Raw genomic sequence first — 22,114 nt, forward strand, 5'->3', positions numbered from 1 at the left:
TGTGGAGTTTGTGTGGAGAGCTGAAGGAGAGCTGAAGGAGAGCTGAGAGAAGAAGCTGGTGTGGGAGTCTGTGTGTCAGACAGGGTACTACTGTGTGTCAGTCAGTACCAACCTGATAGGTTCAGGTGTCTTTATGGTTAGCCAGAACTGATAGGTTCAGGGTCTGTGCTTTATTTAAAGGTGTTCTGTGTGAACCAAACTGGTGTATGTATGATTGAGACTAAGCCACGTTACTGTATCTTATTCACTTGATCATTTTATTTTTCCCTGTGTGTTATTTAAATAAACCTTATTCCTTTATTTGTTAAAAATCCATCCCTGGTCTGTGTGACTTCTTATAGGGAATGGTTGGTGGCAGCTTAGTGAAACTGTGGCATATCCCAGTAGGTCTGGGGTTGTCACACTCTCTACCTGGAAAACCCTGAAAAGGGTCTCTATAAATCTGAGTTGCCTGGATGACAAACAATTAATATTAGATACTAACTCAGCTGATGAATTATAACATGATTCTAATCAGAAACTAGAGAAGTGTTTCCCAAAGTTTGGTCCCCAGGTGTTCTTGGACTGCAACTCCCAGAAATCCTGGCCAGCACAACTAGTGCTGAAGGCTACTGTCATGTTTCTTTAAAATAATAATCATATGGCCCATGGCCCAAATGGAAATCAGGAAGACAGATGCAAAATGCAAGGTAGTCTGTAAATTTGTTCAAACACACAGACAGTCAGAAAGCCAGCAAATTAACAAAAGAAGCAGAGGTTTAAATACAAAGAAAAAGCTAAAACAAATGTGTGCTCATTTTCAGTTTATCCCTCCCTCTAACAGCATGACCACCTTCCAGCCATCAGGTCAGGAAAAGCTTACTCCAATCAAGATACACATGTGCAATTAAACATCTAGCTCATAACCTGTGTGAGATAAGAAAAAGATGGGGAGGTTTCAAAGTTTATCTACAAGTCTCTAGAAGCCAGCTTACATTTGTTAGGCATTTCCTGTGTACCCATGTCAAAGTTCATTCTCCTGGTTTGTTACTTCCCTATCTTAATAGAGCTGGCCATTTGGGTCAGCTGAACAGCAAAGCATAGCTTCATTCTAAGGGTTTTTCCTCTACCTTTACTTAAGGATTTGAGAATATGAAACTTACATAGAGTTATAACAATATTATAATATGGAGAAACAAATTGTATTATGACAGCCATCAAGTCGATTTGGACTTATGGTGACCCTTTTCAATGTCTTTTAGGAAGAGAATATTCAGAAGTGGTTTATCATTCCTTTCTTCTGGGAATGCCCTGGGACTGTGCAGTTTGCCCATGGCCACACAGACTGGCTGTATTCACAAGAGGCAGAGTGGGGAATCAAAATCCCAAACTCTGACTCCACAGCCAGATCCCTAAACCACTGTGCTGTCCAGTCAGATTTCTTTACACTTTGTCAAAATGTAGCAACAGTGTCAGTTATCTAATACCCTAGGGGTTTCCTATATATTGTAGACATTTTTATTTCTGTCTTCTTTCAAGAGAGGATTAGTTAGTATAGAATTGCTCTCTTTTCTAACCAGTTAATCCCATTATGAGGTTCTCTAGTTCAAAGGGATACAATATTAGATATCGAAAATAGTATTTATTGAATGAAACCTGTCAAAAGGGCTGGAAAAGATAAAGCTATTAATGTGAGCAGCTTTCTTAAAAATTCAGCTGATAGCTTTGGGAAAACTAACTGACAGGAAGCATTAAAAAGTCCCATAGGATAGCAGTGCTAGACAACATGATAAAAGGCAGAGCTCAGACGAGATGGAACAGAATTAATTTGGATCTGTAACTAACATAGGTGTAATTCACTACTTTTCAGTGTAACAAAAATGGTTCTGTATACATTACTCATTACTCCTTTGAGCAGTAGAGAGGAGAAGAGTCATGTGAGTGCTTCATTTGCAACATTTGACTGACTTTCTTTGTGGGTAAGGAAGAAGCTATGGTAAAATGAGTAGGAAGGAAGAACAAGCAGAAGAAAACAGTGAAGGCAGCCCCAAAGGAAGGAGGGGAAATGAGAATGAGTTGAAGAGACTTGTATTATTTGGAAGAAGATCCCTTTGAAAGAGGCTGGTTTACTTTAGAAGCCGTGAGGTAGAACAAAATGTCTTAACAGAACAACAGAGGCAACATGAGATGCAGACTAGTTAAGGAACTGATTTGTTTTACATTTTTAAGAAGCGGAATGGAAGGAGATTAAAGTAGCAGAAGAAAAAAGTACACATATACATGTTGTTGTTTAGTCATTAAGTCGTGTCCGATTCTTCATGACCCCATGGACCAGAGCACGCTAGGCCCTCCTGTCTTTCACTGCCTCCTGGAGTTCGGTCAAATTCATCTTGGTAGCTTCAGTGACACTGTCCAGCCATCTCGCCCTCTGTCGTCCCCTTCTCCTCTTGCCTTCACACTTTCCAAACATCAGGGTCTTTTCCAGGGAGTTTTCACTTCTCATGAGATGGCCAAAGTATTGGAGCCTCAGCTTCAGGATCTGTCCTTCCAGTGAGCACTCAGGGTTGACATATACATACATACTCCATCTTTTGGGGGAGGAGACAGCATGAACCTTGAAGGCTGAGGTTAGTTTTGTGGAAAACTGCTTAAAAAGGAGCTGGTAGGCTTTGGAGTTTGGGTGTGTGGTAGGGAGAGAGATAAAAGGGAGTACAGGAAGAAAATGTAGACCTTCCCTCCTTTGTCTTACTTTCCCAGTGATCCTGTGTTACAGCAACCTGTTATTCCAATTTTTCTACTTTCCTGTCCCTCCCCTGCCTTTACAATCTCTCTCATCAAACAAGCCATCATTTTATGACAGTTCATTTTGTCCACTAAATGAATACTTGGGAAGCGCAAACCAAAGAACATTTTGTTTTCAGAATTGATCACTTGGGGGAATTGGTGAACATATGTATTTTCCCATAGACACTACTAGAGGTGGGATATTTGATTTTTTCTCCTGGAGGAGACAAATATGAATATTGCCACCAGAGGTGGCTGGGGCCTTTTGACCCCCCCCCCCCAATCTGGCCAGTTTACTTACTGCATGTGGCGTACACGATTGTCAACTGTGCTGCGCCAGTTGCGGAAGTAACTTGACCAGTGCTTCCTGTCTCCCTGTGTTGCTAGCCACTCAGCAGCTGAGCAGGGAGACTCATCATCCCGCATCATTGCTGGAGTGATCAGCAACAGAGGAGGGGTGGAGAAACCCCAGCCGGACTACTTCTGCAATTGGCATGACATGGATGACAACCATGCGTGGCGTGTGCAGTAAGTAGACTGGCTGGTTCAAGGGGGTGGGTCGAAAGGGCCTGGCCATCTATAGTGATGATATTCATATTCATTTCCCCTAGGAGACAAATACAAATATCCCATCTCTAGACCACTTAATGAAGAGTGGCAATGCAGTAGTAACAGATGGAAACCTGTTAACTTTGCAGATAGTGTAACTGTCATTGTCTCATACTGGCCTAAAGCAGTGAGTAATGGTAAAAATTATGTTTTTAAAAGTAATGTTCTGAGCTCTTGTAAAAGGTATAGGACTTCCAGTTTTGAGGGTGGTTTTCAAATATTTTGAAATTTGGAATAGTAATAATCAAGGTTCCTTCTAAGCTGGGCGCACATGTGCGCACCTCTGCTTCCCTTCATCCAGCTGTCTTCCACCTCTGTGCAATGAATGTGTTAGATTCAGGTCACAACGGAATCCTGTGCGCAGGGAGCAGAGTCATGTGGGACAGTTATAGCAAGTGATGGAATAAGCTGCACCCATAAAATATCTGCACAGATGCATCATCCCCAGCCCAGTGTCAAGCTGAAAGACCAAAACCAACGTGTGGGGGCTTGATTTATTTATTCATTCATTCATTCATTCATTCATTCATTCATTCATTCATTCATTTATTTATTTATTTATTTATTTATTTATTTATTTATTTATTTATTGGATTTTTACCCCGCCCCTCTAGACCATGTCTACTCGGGGTGGCTTGCATAGATAAAATAGAACAATATAATATATAAAATATATAAAATTACAACTACAATTGTACAGTTAATTTGAAGAAGATTACCAAGATGGCATGGCATAAAGGGGGAGAAAAATAAGAAAGACTTAATTGGCTGGAGGGAAGGTCTGCTTGAATAGCCAAGTTTTTAGCTGGCTTTTAAAAACACCCAGTGAGGGTGCCAGCCGAATTTCTGTTGGTAGGGCATTCCACAGCCGAGGGGCCACTGCCGAGAAGGCCCGGTTTCTTGTTTTTTCCTTTCGGGCCTCCCTTAGCGTCAGACCCCTCAGCCGTCCCTGCTGGCTATATTGAGTGATTCGGGTAGATCTGGGTGGGAGAAGATGATCTGCCAAATATTGAGGTCCCAAGCCATTTAGGGCTTTATACGTGATTATTAGCACTTTGAAGTCAACGCAGAAACGGATGGGCAACCAGTGCAAAGTAGCCAGAGTGGGGGAGATATGTTGGTGTTTTCTCACCCCACTAAGAAGCCTGGCTGCCGCATTCTAGACCATCTGAAGTTTCTGCATCAGCCTCAAAGGCAGCCCCACGTAGAGTGCATTACAATGGTCTAATCTCGAGATTATGAGTGCATATTATTTTAGCATAATATACAGGATTGTATGAAGTCTCTATTACAGTGGTGTCCCGCATAGCGACGATAATCCGTGCAGCAAAAATCGTCGCTATACGGATTCGTCGCTATGCGAAATTAAAAAGCCATAGGAATGCTTTAAAACCCGTTAAATGCGTTCCTATGGGCTAAAAACTTACCTTTTAAGCGAAAATCCTCCATACGGTGGCCATTTTAGCTGCCCGGTAAGTGAGGAATCCGTCCCTGTTTTACCTGGTGGCCATTTTGGAACCGCTGATCAGCTGGGGAAAAAGCATCGCTATGCGAAAATCAGTAAGCGAAACAGCTTACTGATCATCGCAAAGCGATTTCCCCCCATAGCAAACATCGTTATGCGATCGCAAAAGCGATCGCAAATTCTTCATCACTATGCAAATTCGTCGTTAAACGGGGCACCCGTTATGCGAGGCATATTTATTTATTTATTTATTTATTTATTTATTTATTTATTTGATTTTTACCCCGCCCCTCTAGACCATGTCTACTCGGGGCACCACTGTACTTACATAAATTTGACATTAAGGTATGTCACTTACTTGTACACTTCACTTTTCATTTTCGGTTTCTGCTTGCTAAATCTGTTCTTTCAAAGTAATAGACTCGGGAATCTCAGCAGATTTGGAGAATATTAAATGTTCACCCCAATAATAGAACTAGCATTATGAATATGCCAAGCGGCAAATAATAAGGAGGTCTATGCATTCTGAAGGAAATCAACCCTGAGTGCTCACTGGAAGGACAGACCCTGAAGCTGAGGCTCCAATATTTTGGCCATCTCATGAGAAGAGAAGACTCCCTGGAAAAGACCCTAATGCTGGGAAAGTGTGAAGGCAAGAGGAGAAGGGGATGACAGAGGACGAGATGGTTGGACAGTGTCATCGAAGTTACCAACATGAATTTGAGCCAACTCCAGGAAGCAGTGGAAGACAGGAGGGCCTCACATGCTCTGGTCCATAGGGTCACGAAGAGTCAGATATGACTTAACAACTAAACAACAACTATCAGGAAGGAAGTTTCCTGGTCGTTCTTTTTTGGAGTTAGGTCAAAACCAATTTTTCTTTTTGGCCAGGCATATTTACAGTTGGCTTATTAAAGTAGATGTGACTGCCTACTTTCTGCCTTTTATTGTTGCATTCTGATTTAGTTTCATTAGGATTACTGCTTTCTTTTGTTGTGGCTTATATGGAAAATAAATACATATGCACAATTTATGTATATGCATTTGCACGTAAGTGTGTATAGTATATGAATATCTTTTCAAATACTGCTCTTGTCTTTGCCGGTTATTGTGTGCTGTAATTAAGATCTGGAAAAAAATATTTGTTCTTGCAGCTAATTAAAATTCATGAGATCCCATGTAGAATGAATGCTTCCTGGGAGACTCCGTTAATTTGTCTTAACTTTGTCGCAATTAAAGATTTTGTTCAGGCCTGAGCAGAAAATATTAAATCAACTGCTCAAGTTAATATATGCAGTACAGTGGTGCCTCGCAGAACGGGCGCCTCGTAGAGCGATGAATTCGTTCTACGAGGCCGTTTTTGCAATCGCAAATGTGATCGCAAAACGGTGCCCGTATAGGCGGGAAATCGCAGAGCGAAAGTCGGTAAGCTGCTCGCTTACCGACCTTCGCTTTGCGACCCGACAATCAGCTGTTCCACGGCTTCAAAATGGCCGCCGGAACAGCCGAAAGGGGCCAGGGCGCAGCGTTTTCGCGCCCTTGGTAAGCAAGGGGAGGGTGCAAAAACGCTGCGTGCAGCCATTTTGAGGCTTCCGGCAGCGTTTTCGCGCCCTCCCCTTGCTTACCAAGGGCGCGAAAACGCTGCGCCCGGCCCCCTTTGGCTGTTCCGGCGGCCATTTTGGACCCGACAGACAGCTGATCGCAGCCATTTTCGCGCCCTCGTTCTGCGAGGGGAGGGCGCGAAAATGGCTGCCGGCATCGCTGTACGGTAAGTAAACGTGCTGATTGGAACGCATTAACGTAGTTTAATGCGTTTCAATGGCTTTTTTACTTCCGTACAGCGATGTTTCACACAGCGAGGGTTAATCCGGAAAGGATTAACCTCGCTGTGCGAGGCACCACTGTATAGTATTTGATATTTTTTTCCATATCTTTGTTCTAAAAGCAGCTGGTGGCTTCAGGGATAAGGAGAAATGGTCAAAATTTATCATCCTGTCCTTTTCTCTAATAGGAATTCTAGTTTTCTCCAAGAAGGGAAGACACCCTTTTCTTTCATTGAGGGTCAAAGCTGCGCTCAGCCCATACTCCATATTGAAAGATAGCAGTTTTTATTCCTTTGTGTGTTTTCTAGTCTGTTCTTTGAGGCATGAAGTTAGTACTTAGGAATGTGTGTGTTACATGCTGTCAGGTAGGAACTGATTCATAGTGACCTAATTGGGCTTTCAAGGTACATAAGTGGGATATTTAAGGAGCGGCTTCACTAATTCTACTCCCCCAGTGAGTTTCCATGGCTGAGTGGAGATTTGAACCCTGTTCTCCAGAGTCCTAGTCCATTACTCTGTCCACTTTACCACACTGGGAATCACTTAGGAATAGAAATAATCAAATTTGATGGGACATATTTCTCTGTAACTACATACTGTATATGATTACTCTGTCAGTTCCATAGTATGGCAGAATATTCATTTACTGCACTTTGTTATTTGCTGCCAACTAGCTCTTTGTTTGGAATGCAGATGATTTTGTATAGTACGTTTTTGGCTGTGCTCCCATCTCCTTGTGCCATGAAACGTCCCAGCGATGTTTAATTACAAGGTACTTTTATAACAGATGAAAATAAGCATAACAGCTGCTTCCGTTTGTTCTGACATTGTGTTCCTCTGTGCATTCCTTGTCCTGGAATTGCCTCTGACTCTGTGCGGCTTTCTTGTTTGTGATCTTTACCCTTCTACAGTCTGAAGTTTATAACCTCAATCAAGATTGGCTTACTTGTTAAAAAATATCCAATATCATTAAAAGGAAACTATCAGTTTATTGTGCTTATAGTGTTTTTACAACATACTGCTTGGCTTCTTTGCCTTGACCATAAAACGTTCTTGACCAACTTTGGTCTCAAAGAGATCTACAAGTCTAACTCCATTAAATTCCATGTTAATAGACTGTTCATCTTGAACCTCTCTGGAAGAAAACAGAAGACTTGGATGATTTTATCAGTTGTAAATGTATTTATTTCCCAGTGCATCTTCTTTCCTAAGCAATATTACTCCACTACCCTTAGCTATGTTACTTGTTGGTATTCTCAGTGCTTTGTCTATCTTTTTGGTGCTCTTTGAATTCTAACTACTCCTGTCCACCCACCTGTACCTACTCAAGACTCCTCTTCACATATTACGTCTAAAATCTATGCTGTGATCTGTTCTTTCCATCATTTCCCATATTTTCCATTTCCTTCATCTCAAAGCCTCCATCATTTATCTTTTGATTTACCATGGCACTCCAGCTCCCATTTGATATTTTTTTCTGTGCTCTATGTAGAAATTTATGGAGCATGATGTTATTCCTACTGATATGAATTCCACTAATGAATTCCACTTAAGTGACTAGTATTTCACTAGAAGTGTCCATATCAGAATAGCCAGTTGTTTTCACTGCCAAATCTAGCTATTTCTGCTGCTTTCATCTTTCTTGATCTATTTTGCTAGCCATTTTTGTTTGACGCTTTATGCTTTCTGTGACTTTTTTCAACTGGTTCTTGTTCCACCTAATCCCCGAGGCTAGACACAGACTTTAAACTCAGCAACACTCTAATATGATGGAAAAGTGACTGAGGCAGTTTTCCTGTGTTTATGAAATCAGATTTCAAAGGAACGTGATGCTTAACTCCTGAAGACCAGTCACCAAACAAAGCCAGCCAATCTGCATAATCCTGGACGTGAGAGAAGGTTCTCATGTGGCACTCAAAGATGTTCCAGCTCTTAAAAATTCTGTGGGGAAATGTCTTCTTAGAAGGAGTCAGGTGAAGAAATGGGTCTTTAATTGTCACCTAGGGCACCCTTGTTGAAACAGTGGTGCCTCGCATTACGAGCACTCCATTTTACAACGAAATCGCTTTACGTTGAAGGTTTTGGGATCGCAAAATGATGTTTCCTGTGGGGGAATTTTGCTTTGCGATGATCGGTTCCCTGCTTTGGGAACCGATTCTCGCAAAGCGATGATTTTCAGTCAGCTGATCAGCGGTTTCAAAATGGCCGCTGGGTAAAAAACATGGCTCCCCGCTCTTTTCTGGGATGGATTCCTTGCTTCACAGGCAGCGAAAATGGCCGCGCTATGGAGGATCTTCACTGGATAGTGAGTTTCAAGCCCCTAGGAGTGCATTAATCAGGTTTTAATGCGTTTCTATGGGCTTTTTGATTTTACATTACGACGTTTTCGTTCTACAGCGATTTCGCTGGAACAAATTAATGTCGTAATGCGAGGCACCATTGTACTTCCTGAATGTCAAAGAGGATGGGATTTGGATGCATCTGTTCTAGTGGCAGTTCACCTCTGTAATTTATGCCATTGCATTTATGCTCATGTTACTAATCAGTATGAGTCTTGCCAGTGTAGGATTCTTATGAATCACATTGGCTAAGGGATTGTGACTGAAAATGCAGTTTCATTCTGTTCATTACTCTCTAACTACTGTCTGTGGACTTAGTGCTAAATCTGTTATTAAACATAGGATGCTGAATGTAGTTTACAGTGAGCTTGTCGGAGCTCTTGTCTCTTCTAATTTACTGGATGGCAGAAAAAATCCCAAGGAATGTAAGGTTTTGGCCCTGCAACAATGTTGAGGTGAAGTTTGTTTTGCATGTTCTTCATTTCAGTTTTTGTCAAGGAGCAGAGAAAGTTCCAGTATAACCTATTATTCAGTCCTTCCCTGGCTATTCTTCTGAGTATCTTACAATTATTTTGGGTGGGAGCTCGGATAAGTCTCTGAACAACTTTGTGTGTGCCCATTCCTTCCAGACTATGATTGTTTGGGCTTTTATTATATATTGAAGAATTCATACTTCTATAAATGTATTTTTTCAGTGTGTTAACATGTATGTTTATTATATGATGACTGGAATCCTATTGGTGTTTGTGCCAGATTTGTGTAACTTGCCATGGTGAATTGCAGATGATTGACTAGGTGCCAGAGTGCATCCACGTTGTATAGTTAGTCATGTGACCAAAATATGCTTTAACACCTTGTCAGTTAGCTGCAATTTGTAATGGCAAGTTATGGCAAACCTTATATAAACACCAATAAGATTCTGGCTGGTATAGTAGTTTCTTAACTGTAAATAAAATTGTCCATCTGTGTTATAAAATAGTTGTTTGAAAACAAAAAGTCTTCATCAGATGCCAGAACCAAGATAATATAGGCATATAGCTAATCTTTGTTGGGATTGCATTCTGTGGGATGGGAACTGATATTCTAAAAGTCCTATGTAGAAATGGGGGCATTTGTATACGAATATCCCCACATAGGTGGCGTTAGTGAGGGTCCAGCTGCATGGGGCCGGGCGGTCCACTCACCAATCCACTGTGGACGCAGATGACGCGATTCTACGAATGGCGTCGCAGCGCACAATCCGCTCATCACTCCTGGCAGGAGGCAGGAGGACAAGCCTCTCTGCAAGGTCAAAGAGTGGCGAGCGGATAGCGCACTGCGGCACCATTTGTAGAATCGTGCCATCCACATCCGTGGCAGATCGGTGAGTGGACAGTCTGGCCCCATGGTGCAGGACCCTTGTTAACACCACCTGTGCGGAGATATTCGTATACGAATACCCCCATCTCTAGTCCTATGCATGGTGCCTTCCAGGCAGCTCTCCAAAACAAGCCCTTATGGAATCCCTTGGACCCACTCTTTTCAAGAACTTAGAGAAAAAAGTATGTCCTCAACATCCTGTTCCTAGCTTTTCAAGGCTTCCATGTGCTAATACCAAAACCTTAAGCCTAAACTAATAGCACAAACAGTGCAGAATCTTCTACAAAGATGTTAACATATTGTGGTGTCTGCCCAGGTAATGAATATTCATATGCTATCTGCATGGGACAGCGAGAGTGCTGGAGAGGGAGAGTCAGGAGTTATAAGATTCTCTGCAGGAGGAGAGGAGATTGGAGTTTGAGAGGAGTGGAGAAGGGAGGTTTTGGAATTGGGAGTTTGGAGTGAAGGGAGAAAGGGCTAGCGGTTGAGGGTGGATGAAGTGGGATGTTTGGTTAAGAGCTGAAGACATTGATTGTACCTTCATCCCTATATTAATAAACAACTTCTATTTGGTTCTATTCAAAATGGACCTCTATTATTAATAATACATAATGTTGATGTAATCAACTGGTGGCATCTGAAAGACATGTAGCTTGTGTCCTGTGTTTGGTGAAACAATCAAGGGACAGGTGGGAACGTGACACATATTCATATGAAATAGCATCTAACTCCAGGTGAGCAGGTACATGCTATAATAACTGCAGCTGCTGAATCCAATTTAAGGAGAGCCCCATACAGAGTGCATTATAGTAATCCAACCTTCTGATTTGCAGTGCCTGCAGTACTTTGGCTCGGCAATACATCTGTGTACTCTGGAGATTATTTTGAGAACTCCAGTGTAACCATTTATATTATTGGATTAATAGATTATATTTCAATTAATAATAATATACTTTGCTGCAGCAGTGCAACTGAAGTGAATTGCAAAGAAACTTCCAGCTTAAAAATTGTTTCTGTCTTATGTTACCATTTTGTTCACTTGATTGCTGTCTAGGGAAAAAATCCTGTGGTATTAAACTGATATTATTAATTTAACATAATTATTAATATTAGTTACTCCATACTAAATGTTTATTGTGTCTTTGTTTTTAAAAAGTATGCTATTTTGAGTTGAACATTATGCAGTGAATTTTGAAAATCTAATATATTTAAAATGAAATATGTTCTGCAAAAGTAAAACAGAGCTCTTCATTTTTAACAGTAATTTCTAGAAGGGTTTTTAAAAATTGTACTCCATTTTTTGATCATACCATACTGTGCTGAGAGTTAAGGAGCAGTGCTGATGTCTCTTCTTCCCAATTACATAAAAATATTTATCAAATTATTTGATTTCCCCCAGTAGTGATATGTGTTTTATGCATATACTGTAATAACTTAATCATTTTTTGCTCTTTTTTCCAGAAACCATAGTCCTTTAATGAGTTTTGGAGCCAGCTTTGTCAGTTTTTTGGTAAGTGAGCATAAAATACTCCTTTGGGCCATTTCTGTTTCATAAACAACATTATATATATGTTGTAATGCTTTTATTTTGCACTGCTACTATATATGAAAACTTCATGTAACCTTTATTTTTTTTCCTCCCTTGCAATGTGCCTTTAAATTCTGCATTTCATATTATACGGTAGAATAGCTGCAATCCTGTGTGAGGAGCTCTACATGCACAAGGCTGATGATGTCGCCATGTCATTTTTCTCTTCGGTTAAACATTTCCTATCCCCTCTTCCCTGTATCAGTAGGCTGTTATCATCTGAAACACCTTCCTTAAGCAAATCAGTGTGCTAGGTAGTTTGCTTATGTGACTCTGATACTGTGTAAGCTGTACTGTCTTCCACTTCATTTCTAAGTCCAGTTCAAAATGTTGCCTTGTGGCGCAGTGGTTAAACTGCTGTACTGCAGCCAAAACTGTGCTCACGACCTGGGGTTCAATCCCAGGTAGCGGCTCAAGGTTGACTCAGCTTTCTATCCTTCCGAGGTCGGTAAAATGAGTACCCAGCTTGCTGGGGGGTGGGTGGGAATGTGTAGCCTGCATAATTAACTTGTAAACCGCCCAGAGAGTGCTTGAAGCACTATGGGGTGGTATATAAGCAGCACGTTTTGCTTTAAATGGTTTGGGTCCAAATTAGTTGAAATACTGCCTTCTCCTATACCAGCCTTATACTCTGATATCAGCAGTAGAAGCCTTTCTCATTGGACCATAATCAGGAATTTGAGGGGCGCTGACTTTTCAGTAGTGGTCCTGCACCTCTGGAACAATCTTCTGTCAGAGATTTGTCTTCAAGAAAAATCTGAAAACTTACCTGCTTTTCACTTGCCTTTCCACAGTTCTAGGGCTACTGCTTTTATTGGTAATTTTTGCTTTTATTGACTTTTATGGCATGTTTGATTATTGAAATTTTACTGTATTTGTTTTGTATTTTGTTTATCTGTATGCTGGCTTGGGAAGGTTCCACCTTTGAAGATAGCCTATAAATAGATAAATAGGATTTTTCATTTCTCTGGATGCAGAAAGTAGAGCTCAGTTTATGTCCATAGCTAATAAACTGGGAGGATCTGAGAACTGAATATGCAGTATAGTGAAGTATAGCTACTACTGTATATATTTGCTGGATTACCGTAGATTATTTTGAAATGTGGTTAATTATGCACTCAAAATATATCACTGTTCTATATAGGAACTTCAGATATTATCACAATTTCATGTTCCTTTGGAAATAATTGAATATTGTTACGTCAGTTATAATTGAGGATAAATAAAGTTCTTCTTGGTGGTCTCTGTGAATCATACCCTGGGTGATCTGCGCAAAAAACACATCAGAATAAGACTCCTCTCCCCTCGTATAAGTACCTTGGCGCCAAGGCTCCCCTTTCAGTTTGTTTCAGCCACCACATTGAGAGCTTCATATATTCTGCTTCTGTGAGTAAAAGAGAGTTTATTTTTGATCTCTTCCTGTTAACCAATCTTTCCTTTAAACTTTTAAAAACTATTAAAGCCATTATAGTCAGATAATACTAGTAACACCATTCCTTAGATACCTCACATACCTTGGAAAACCATGAAGTATCTAAGGTAAGACAGAATTGACTTGACAACACAGAATCTTTCCTTTTCATTATATTATTTATTGTAATAATTTTCATTTCATTTTTGTACTTTAATTCTGAAGGACAGTATAGTACTCCCTGTCCCAGTAATTTGGGCAATAAATGCTCTCAATGTTAATAGGTTTTAAAAACCTTGTCACCACCTGAAGCAGCTGCCTGGATAGAGGAGGGAACTGTGAGAAATCTCTAAGATCAGGGAACAAAGCACCATAGAAGAGACACTGTGACCTCCATAGTCATTGTCATGAGATACCATAGAGCTCAAGTCAGACTGTATATGCTTTGGGATATGAGGTGGGATCAAGAGCCAGAGAAAGAAGAAAACAGATGGAACAAAGGGGAAGCAGCAGCAACCTAACAAACTACTCCCTAATTAGCTCAGTATTACCCCAAAAACGATGGGACAGAATTTGACAGTACTTCAGGGGCTTGTGATGTGCTGTAGGAAAGGCTGTTAAGATCTGCGTGCAGCTACTCCAGAGTAACTAAAAGTAGTATGGAAAAAGTTACTTTCTCATAAGGAGCTAGAGAGATTGCTTCTTCATTGGGATAATCATGTACTCAAGCCAATTCCAAGTGCTTTAATTTGGGTATATTTTGTGTATTTGTCATGAATGTGCTGGATGTAAAATGGAAGCCACAATATCATTCTTCTCCAACAGCCTATACCAACCCATTGTCCTCTTGGTGTTCTTGGCTGCAGCTTGAATTATCACAACTCTGTGGTTAGATGTTATATTGTAACTACTGTCAGAAGAAAAATATATACTGAAAACAGTGAATTACTTCTTGAAAAGCCATTGCATTTGGATTTAGAAATCATTAGTGTAGAAAAATAAAGATAGACAACATTTGATCTGGCTCTATATTGCTAAATTTTTGCATTCTGAAATCATTAAATCAATGGAATTGTATACTATTGAGCAGTACATAGGTTACAAGTATAAGCATTCAAGATATATGGTAATAGATATGTGGTAATAATACGGCAATGTTATTCGTAATTATATTAGCTTTGTAGTAGGTCCTCTGCTAACTTCTGGATAAGTCAGTGGTTTAGGCATCTGACTGTAGAGCCAGAGGTTGTGCTTCCTTGACAGGGACTGGACTTGATTATCCATAAGGTCCCTCTAGCTTTGTAGTTCTAAAATTGTTGTTATGGTCTGCTATTTTTCTGTTTGGAAGTATTTTCTATACTAACTTAACCGGTGCAGAATAATAAATACAGCATGTCCTAACTTCCTGACTTATTCTCCCAATTCTTTTATTGGTGGATTTAAAGATAGTGTTCTTGTGTGAGATATTGTTTCTTAGATAACAAGCTTATTTCAAGTGCTTATAAAACAAGCTATATAATATCCTCAGTTTTTGAAACTGTAAGCAGATGTAGAGTAACCTGTATGATTCAGTAGTCTTTTCTTATTATATTTCAACAGAATGCCATGATGACCTTTGAAGAAGAAAAAATGCAGTTGGCATGTGACGACTTAAGAGCTACCGAAAAACTGTGTGAGAGTGAAGAAGCAGGGGTTATCGAAACAATAAAAAATAAAATTAAGAAGAATGTAAGTGCAGTGTCGCTAATGAGTGAATTTGCTCTGTGCCGATATGGGGACCTTTTCTTAGCTACTTGTTCTATAGGGCTCTTTTAGCCAATAGTGCATGCTTGCATGACTTTTTCAAATTTTGGTTTGCTGTTGTTGTTTTAAAACACCCTTAGTTTTTACAGGGAGCTTGGACTATCAAATGAGTTTTCCATGTCTCCCAAACACCCAGTGTCTTGCAGTAATCCTGTAGATTAATAAGTAGTGATGGTCCAAGATCACCCAGTAAGCTTCATAGGAGGATGTAGTCTTCATAGTATAGCCCTGTGTTCTGTGCACAGCACAATATTGGCCTTTATATGAGATTTGAACCTATTTTTGTTTTTCTGATTTTTGATTCTGTGGAAATTTCATTGTCTACTCATTGTCAAAAACAACACCCCCGAAAAAAATTCAAAGCAACAAGGCACAGCACTCCATTTAAAAACGTCTGTCAGAGAACTGAACTCCAAAGGAAGGCTTATCTGAAGAGGAAGGTGTTCACCTGCTTGTGGAGGGACAGCAAATATGGGGCCAACCTGGCCTCCTATAGGATAGAATTCCAGAGTCTGGGAGCAGTAACAGAGAAAGTCTCTCCCATGTCCCCACCAAACACACTTAAGATGGTGGGATTGAGAGAAATGTCTCCCCTCATAATCGTAATACCTGGGCAAGCTGATAAAGGAGACAATGTCCTTGAGATAGCTTGGACCCAAGGCATTTTGGGCTTTATAGGTTAAAACTAGCAGTTGAATTGTACCTGAAACCAGGGAGTTGAATTATGTGATCCCTGTAACCATCCCCAGTTAACAGTCTGGCTGCCGTGTTTTGGACCTGCTGTAGTTTCTGAACACTTTCCAAAGGTAGGCCCAAGTAGAGCTCATTACAGAAATCAAATACAGTGGTGCCTCGCATAGCGATCGCTCCGTTTAGCGACGAAATTGCTTTGCGATGCATTTTTTGTGATCGCAAAAGCGATCGCTTTGCGATGTTCCCTATGGGGAATTTTGCTTTGCAATGATCGGTTCCCTGCTTGGGGAACCGATCATCGCAAAGCGACCATTTTCGCACAGCTGATTGGCAGTTTAAAAATGGCCGCTGGGAAAAAACATGGCCGCCTGCTGTGTTTAGGGACGGATTCCTCAAGAGGCAGCGAAAAGGGCCACGCTATGGAGGATCTTCGCTGAATGGTGAGTTTTAAGCCCATAGAAACGCATTAATCAGGTTTTAATGCGTTTCTATGGGCTTTTTAAAATTGCATTGCGACGTTTTCGTTCTGCAGTGATTTTTGTGCAACGAATTAATGTCGCAATGTGAGGCACCACTGTAATCGAGACAGGATGTAACTAAGGAATGTGTCACCATGGTTAGATTAGACCTCTCCAGGAATGACTGCAGCTGACACACTAATTTTAACTGTGTATGCACTCCTGGCCACTGCCAAAACCTGGGCATCCTGGCTCAGAGATGTATCCAGGAGCACTATTCTCAGCAGGAGATAGTTTTAATGCTTTTCCTGACAAAGGACATAGATTATTTTTGCTGTTCACTATATGAAGAATTTTTTGTGCAAGCAACTCTAGCCAGTTTGTTAATGTGTATTGACCATCTGTTTGTTAATAGCTGCCTGTGGTTTCTTTTTGAAAAGTTTTCTCCTTGTTCCTAGTTTCATGGCTACATCCTTTAAACCTTCTAGGTCTCTTGAGTTGTGAGTAGTGATAACTGATGCTTTCAAAAATGGGGAATGATCGGTTACAACACTCTGTTCTGGTTGAGCCAGTTCTAGCACAGTTTACACACTTATCCTACCTGCCTATGGAGTCTGGATCCCGTGATAAATAGAAGCTGGAAGTAGTTCCAGCTGCCTGTGGTTAAAAGGCAAGAAGATGTACCTCAGAGACTGAATTTTAGTTGCAGTGCTTCCTGGGATGAAGCTGCTACAATGCTTCTTAAACATTATAGTTCTTCAGGAGGCAGTCTCTGTAGAGTGTAAAGGGCAGCCAAGACTATGATGGTCAGGAATCAGTGTACCGCCTTCCCCTCAGGAAGCATTGTGGCAGGAAATGAGGCCTAGAATGTAGCTTCTGAGGTAGGCCTTGCTTCAGGTGAGGAAAATACACATGTCTGAAGTTGTGGGTCTGTGGACTAGAACTCCCAGAATTCTGTCTGGGGAATTCTTGGAGAATCCTGTGCAAAAAATCTGAATGGCACATCTCTGTTGTCCCCAGACTTTTTATGTTAACATCCTGCAGGCATTTGACTAGCTTCTGCTAGAAATGAAATGCTGTATTAAATGAGAAAGCTTGCTCAAATCCAAGGTAGAGAGTTTTTAGACTAGTCTCAAAACATCAACAGTGCTAAGTAATTTTCTTTTCAGTTTCTTTTTGAACATCAACATTTCACTCAGAATCACTTTATGTCACATTCCCTTTACTCCTTCACTTCTTATGAAAGATAGTTCCTTTGTACTTTGTGCCCAGTTCTTCTTCAGTGCATTCTTTTCCTCTTTTACATTGCCTCCATTGTAGATGCAGCATTTGGTGAACAAAGATGGTATGAAGAGCAGCAGTTGCCCAATAAACAGCTGCCACCATTTGCCCACTTGTACTCATTTCTAATATTTCTTCTACCAGTTGAATCCCTCTTCAGTTGTCCTAATTGTGAATAGGCTCTGTCACTTCCAACATTCCTGTCATCCTGTACCTGTGGATGACAAGTAGTGGAACACCTCTTCTGTTTGTGGTGGCTCTCTGTGACATGTTATAAGACACTGGGAAATTAGTGTTATGAGAACTGAATCTGATTGATTCATTGGATCAATGGGACTTACTTAAGCGTTGATTTTACAGGTTGCAGTTATTCATTTCTACTCTAGTTGGAACTAGCAATTGGATTTAGCTCTAAATCCTTTGTATCGCTTCATGTAGAAGATTATAAGGACAGGGAATGAAGTTAGTATTGCTCATATAGGCTTCTCCCACCATCTGCAGAGAACTTAACATGTTAACTTGTATTCCAACAACTGAAAAGGGTTTACACTGCTAGTTGGAACACCATAACTCAACAGCTATGTGGGGGCTTCTAGTTGAAGTTTGGCTACTTTTGCTAAGCACATTCTTAAAATTGAAATGACTGGCAGCTACATTTGTTTTACAAATAATTATGATAATATTTACTGTTTCGCTCAGTAGAAGCTGGTAATGTGTTTCTGCCTCACTTACCACTACTTGCTGTATATGTATAGTCAACGTGTCTCCTCTGTTAAATCAGAAAGATGAATTTTGGCTGGTAACATTGTTTAAAGCATTCAATTGATGCAGTTTGTCTTTGCTAGTTCACTGAAACTAGTGCAGTATGCTGCATTGTCTATAAATAATTTAAGCTTAGGCTTCCTCTGAGAACATTCTACATTATTAATGCTGAGTATATAAAGTCTGGGCAGTTTGTTTAGATTTACTATTCCATGTATTTTCTAAATGAAATATAAGGGGTAGGTCTTCATTTCCTATTCTTTGCTATGTAACCTGTAATGTTCAGATTATATTTTTGTAAGCTAGTAGCATAATCTGATAACTGTAAAAAAGATGACACATTTCATATATTTTAAAAAGAACATATGTAAATATTATTTTGTTGTTTAGTCGTTTAGTCGTGTCCGACTCTTTGTGACCCCATGGACCAGAGCATGCCAGGCCCTCCTGTCTTCTCCTGTAAATATGATTAGTACAGTCTATTTCCTTAAATCTTGAATGAAAGAACCAGTTTCCAATTCAGTGCATGAATATATTCAGCAAACCACCTCTTCCTCCTGCGCTGTGTTTCTCTATGGTCACTGATATTTTCTTGCTCAGGGTTGAAAGACCTTATTTCTTCAGGACTGTGCAGAGAACCCTCATTGTTATCTATAACCTGGGATGGGGGGGGAGGGCATTTAAAGTAAATATCCAGATCTTTAAATGCCTCTGAATTTTTGAAGACCAGGATATACATTATTTAAATTTCTGAGTCGACTTGGATAGAACTAAGCTGTGTCTTGTATGCTGGAAAGCTCTCGCCCTGGAGCCTCCCCATGAACATATACTGTATAGGTAAAACTGGGCTCTGTTGAAACATTAGGTATTACACAGGAGATACATAATAAAAATCTGCTTATACTAATACAGGTAAAAGGCGAGCCAGATTTCATGTTTTATTTCAGCTTTGTTCTGCTGCTACTGACCATTAGGATATTTGATACTTCATAGTTCTTTCTGTGGACTGACAGAATGATACAAAGCGAAGATTGCAGCCCCCTGAGTGTCAGACATGGACCAAACATTCTCCCATGGTTTTTGCAGTTAGAATAGAGAAGCTGAATAGTGAATAAACCAGCTTCTGTGCTAGAACAGAAGACTGAACACACATGTGATCCATCAGATAGATCCTTATGGTAATACACTTACTATTTCTTCATTATATATTGCATCTGTACCTCCCACTTGAGCAAAAAAAAAGGGGGGAGGGGTTTGGAGCAACTTACCTATGATGTGATAAAACAGTCCCTTGCATCAGGCTTACAGTCTAAAATGTAAGACATACAGTGGAAAGAATAAGGAGGAGAACTAAGCTCATTGCTTAGCTGTGTGGGAGCTGAAAGCAGGCTTCTGCTCCTCTTTCATTAGAGCAATGACAAGTAGAAGGACCACAATGGAGATGTGTGTGGTTGTTCTTTTTCCCCTGCTTACACATGCATCAGTAACATGGGCATCCAAAACATTTCCAATTTCAAAACAAGATACAGTGGTGCCTTGTTTTACGACGTTAATTCGTTTCAGTGAAATCGCTGTAGAGTGTAAAGCGAAATAAAAAAGCCCATTGAAATGCATTGAAACCCGTTCAATGCGTTCCAGTGGGCTGAAAACTCACAGTCCAGCGAAGATCCTCCATGGGGCGGCCATTTTCGGTGCCTGTGCAACGAGGAATCCGTCCCTAAGCACAGCAGGGGGCCATTTTCTTCAGCCGAAGGCCATTTTGAAACCCAACAATCAGCTGTTTTTGATCGTCGTAAAGCGAAAATCGGTTCCCGAAGCAGGGAACCGATTGTAACGTGGCTGAGCCACTCTGAGGTCACCTCCTACTCAGGCCTCTCAGAATGCCCACCACGCCACTAAACACTCTTGCTGCCACCAACCTTTCCTTTAAATAAAAAGGACAAGGGTTTCTTTCAAAAATAAAACTTGGTTTATTGGTTACAAAATAAAATAGATAAATCACAGGAAGATAATCACGATGTAAATCAATCTCTTATTCACTTATACACATAGACTTTCCCTCACTGACACCCAGGCACACAGGCCTCTAACAAACTCTCTCAAACTAGATCTCTCCAGATCTCACTCTCACACTCTATCAATCTACCTCACACACTCTTCCACTCCCCTTTTTATACCAGCTCCTCCCCTTCAGTTCCACCCTCCGTCACACCATTGGCTGATGATTCACTGCCCAGCTGTGACGGACAGGTGAGTTCATGGCTACCCGTTACACTGATCATCACAAAGTGGAAAAAACCCATTCAAACCATCGTTTTGCGATCGCAAAAGCAATCGCAAAAACCTCACCGTCAAGCGGATTCATCATTAAATGGGGTAATCGTAAAGCGGGGCACGAGTTTACAGTGGTGCCTTGCTTAATGATGTTAATTGGTTCCCAAAAAAAATCTCTATGGGAAAACATCGCTAAGCAAAACACCATTTCCCATAGAAATGCATTGAAAACTGGATAATCCATTCCAATGGGAACGGATTACCGTCCTTAAGCAAAAATCGCCATAGGAAACATCGCTAAGTGAAACACGGTTCCCCCATTGGAATGCATTGAAGCCTATACAATGCATTTCAGTGGTTTTGACAGGTCCGTTTTCGCTATTTTTGAAGTTTCTTAAAATGTTCAAAAACTGTTTTAAATGCTTGGGATCGTTAGTGCACCTTGTAAAACCTTTGCAAACTTAATTTGGTTTTGCTCTGAGTCTTTGTTAATTTTTGGTGAATTTTTTTCTCCCCCATTGGAATGCATTGAAGTTATTTGTGGTGTCTTGTAGAATACCATGGATAAGTTGTTCCTACAGAGGATTCTTTAAACTTGTAATACTAGTGTACCTTGCACCCATTCTCCATGATTTATGCTCAGGCAGGAATTGTCCCCAGTGTGCTGTTCAGTTCAGGAACATTTTGATGATCTTAGAGAATTCTTAGAGAATTCGCTAGAGCAGTTGAGTGAGTGGGTGCAGAAACATGCTTTTAATTTTTTATTTATCTCATCTTTCTATATAATATTTTGCCTTGTATATGTTTTCTGAAGTTGACTTAGAACCCTCATTTCAGCTGAATATACATTGCAGGTATTAGGAGAGCTGGGCATTCTCATGGTATTTCTACCCTTCTTTTGTGGCTTCCAAACAGGTTGATGGACGAAAGGCCGCCCCATCCATGATTGATCGATTGCAGAGACAGATCATTGTAGCAGATTGTCAAGTTTACCTTGCTGTGCTCTCGTTTGTAAAACAAGAGTTGTCAGGTGAGCTATGATGCCAATATTAAGAAGCACATTTTTTCCATGCTGTTTATTTGGCAGTTCTGTACTAGAGATGGGGGTATTCGTATACGAATACCCCCACAGGTGCAAATAATCAGGGTCCAGCCACTCATGATTCCGCTGCTGCTGCTGGCTCCGTGGATCCTTCCTTTTGCTCTGTTGTTCACAGTAGATTAGACAGTCCTGGAAGAAGGTGGGATGACAAGCCTCTTTGCCAGGTCGCAATGGAGCAGTAGGAAGGCTCCGCGGAGCTGGCAGCAGCGGCGGAATCGAGTGGTCGGTCTGGCCCCAGGGGGCCGGACTCTCGTTATCTGCATCTGTGGGGGGGGATATTCATATACAAATACCCCCATATCTGTTCTGTACTCATAAGTTCTGTAGGGTTTTCCTTCTTTAGAGGGAAGTCTTAAGTCTTGTTGACAACACACACAGTTTACC

At 40.7% G+C, this 22,114-nt stretch overlaps 2 protein-coding genes across 2 annotated transcripts in view; both read left to right on the forward strand.

Annotated features, from left to right (window-relative positions):
* The window catches only part of TTC39C (tetratricopeptide repeat domain 39C), a 59,730-nt gene that overhangs the window by 18,377 nt on the left and 19,239 nt on the right, over positions 1-22,114 (forward strand). Inside the window, exons 2-4 of the mRNA XM_072998856.2 lie at positions 11,820-11,868; positions 14,957-15,085; positions 21,544-21,658. Of these exons, the coding sequence (XP_072854957.1) occupies positions 11,820-11,868; positions 14,957-15,085; positions 21,544-21,658 (293 nt within the window). The remainder of the gene's footprint in view (positions 1-11,819; positions 11,869-14,956; positions 15,086-21,543; positions 21,659-22,114) is intronic.
* Positions 1-22,114, forward strand: part of LOC144589116 (uncharacterized) — a 231,996-nt gene that overhangs the window by 3,876 nt on the left and 206,006 nt on the right. The window lies entirely within an intron of this gene.

This window comes from Pogona vitticeps, chromosome 4, assembly GCF_051106095.1.
Source record: "Pogona vitticeps strain Pit_001003342236 chromosome 4, PviZW2.1, whole genome shotgun sequence".
NCBI classification, from domain to species: Eukaryota; Metazoa; Chordata; class Lepidosauria; order Squamata; family Agamidae; genus Pogona; species Pogona vitticeps.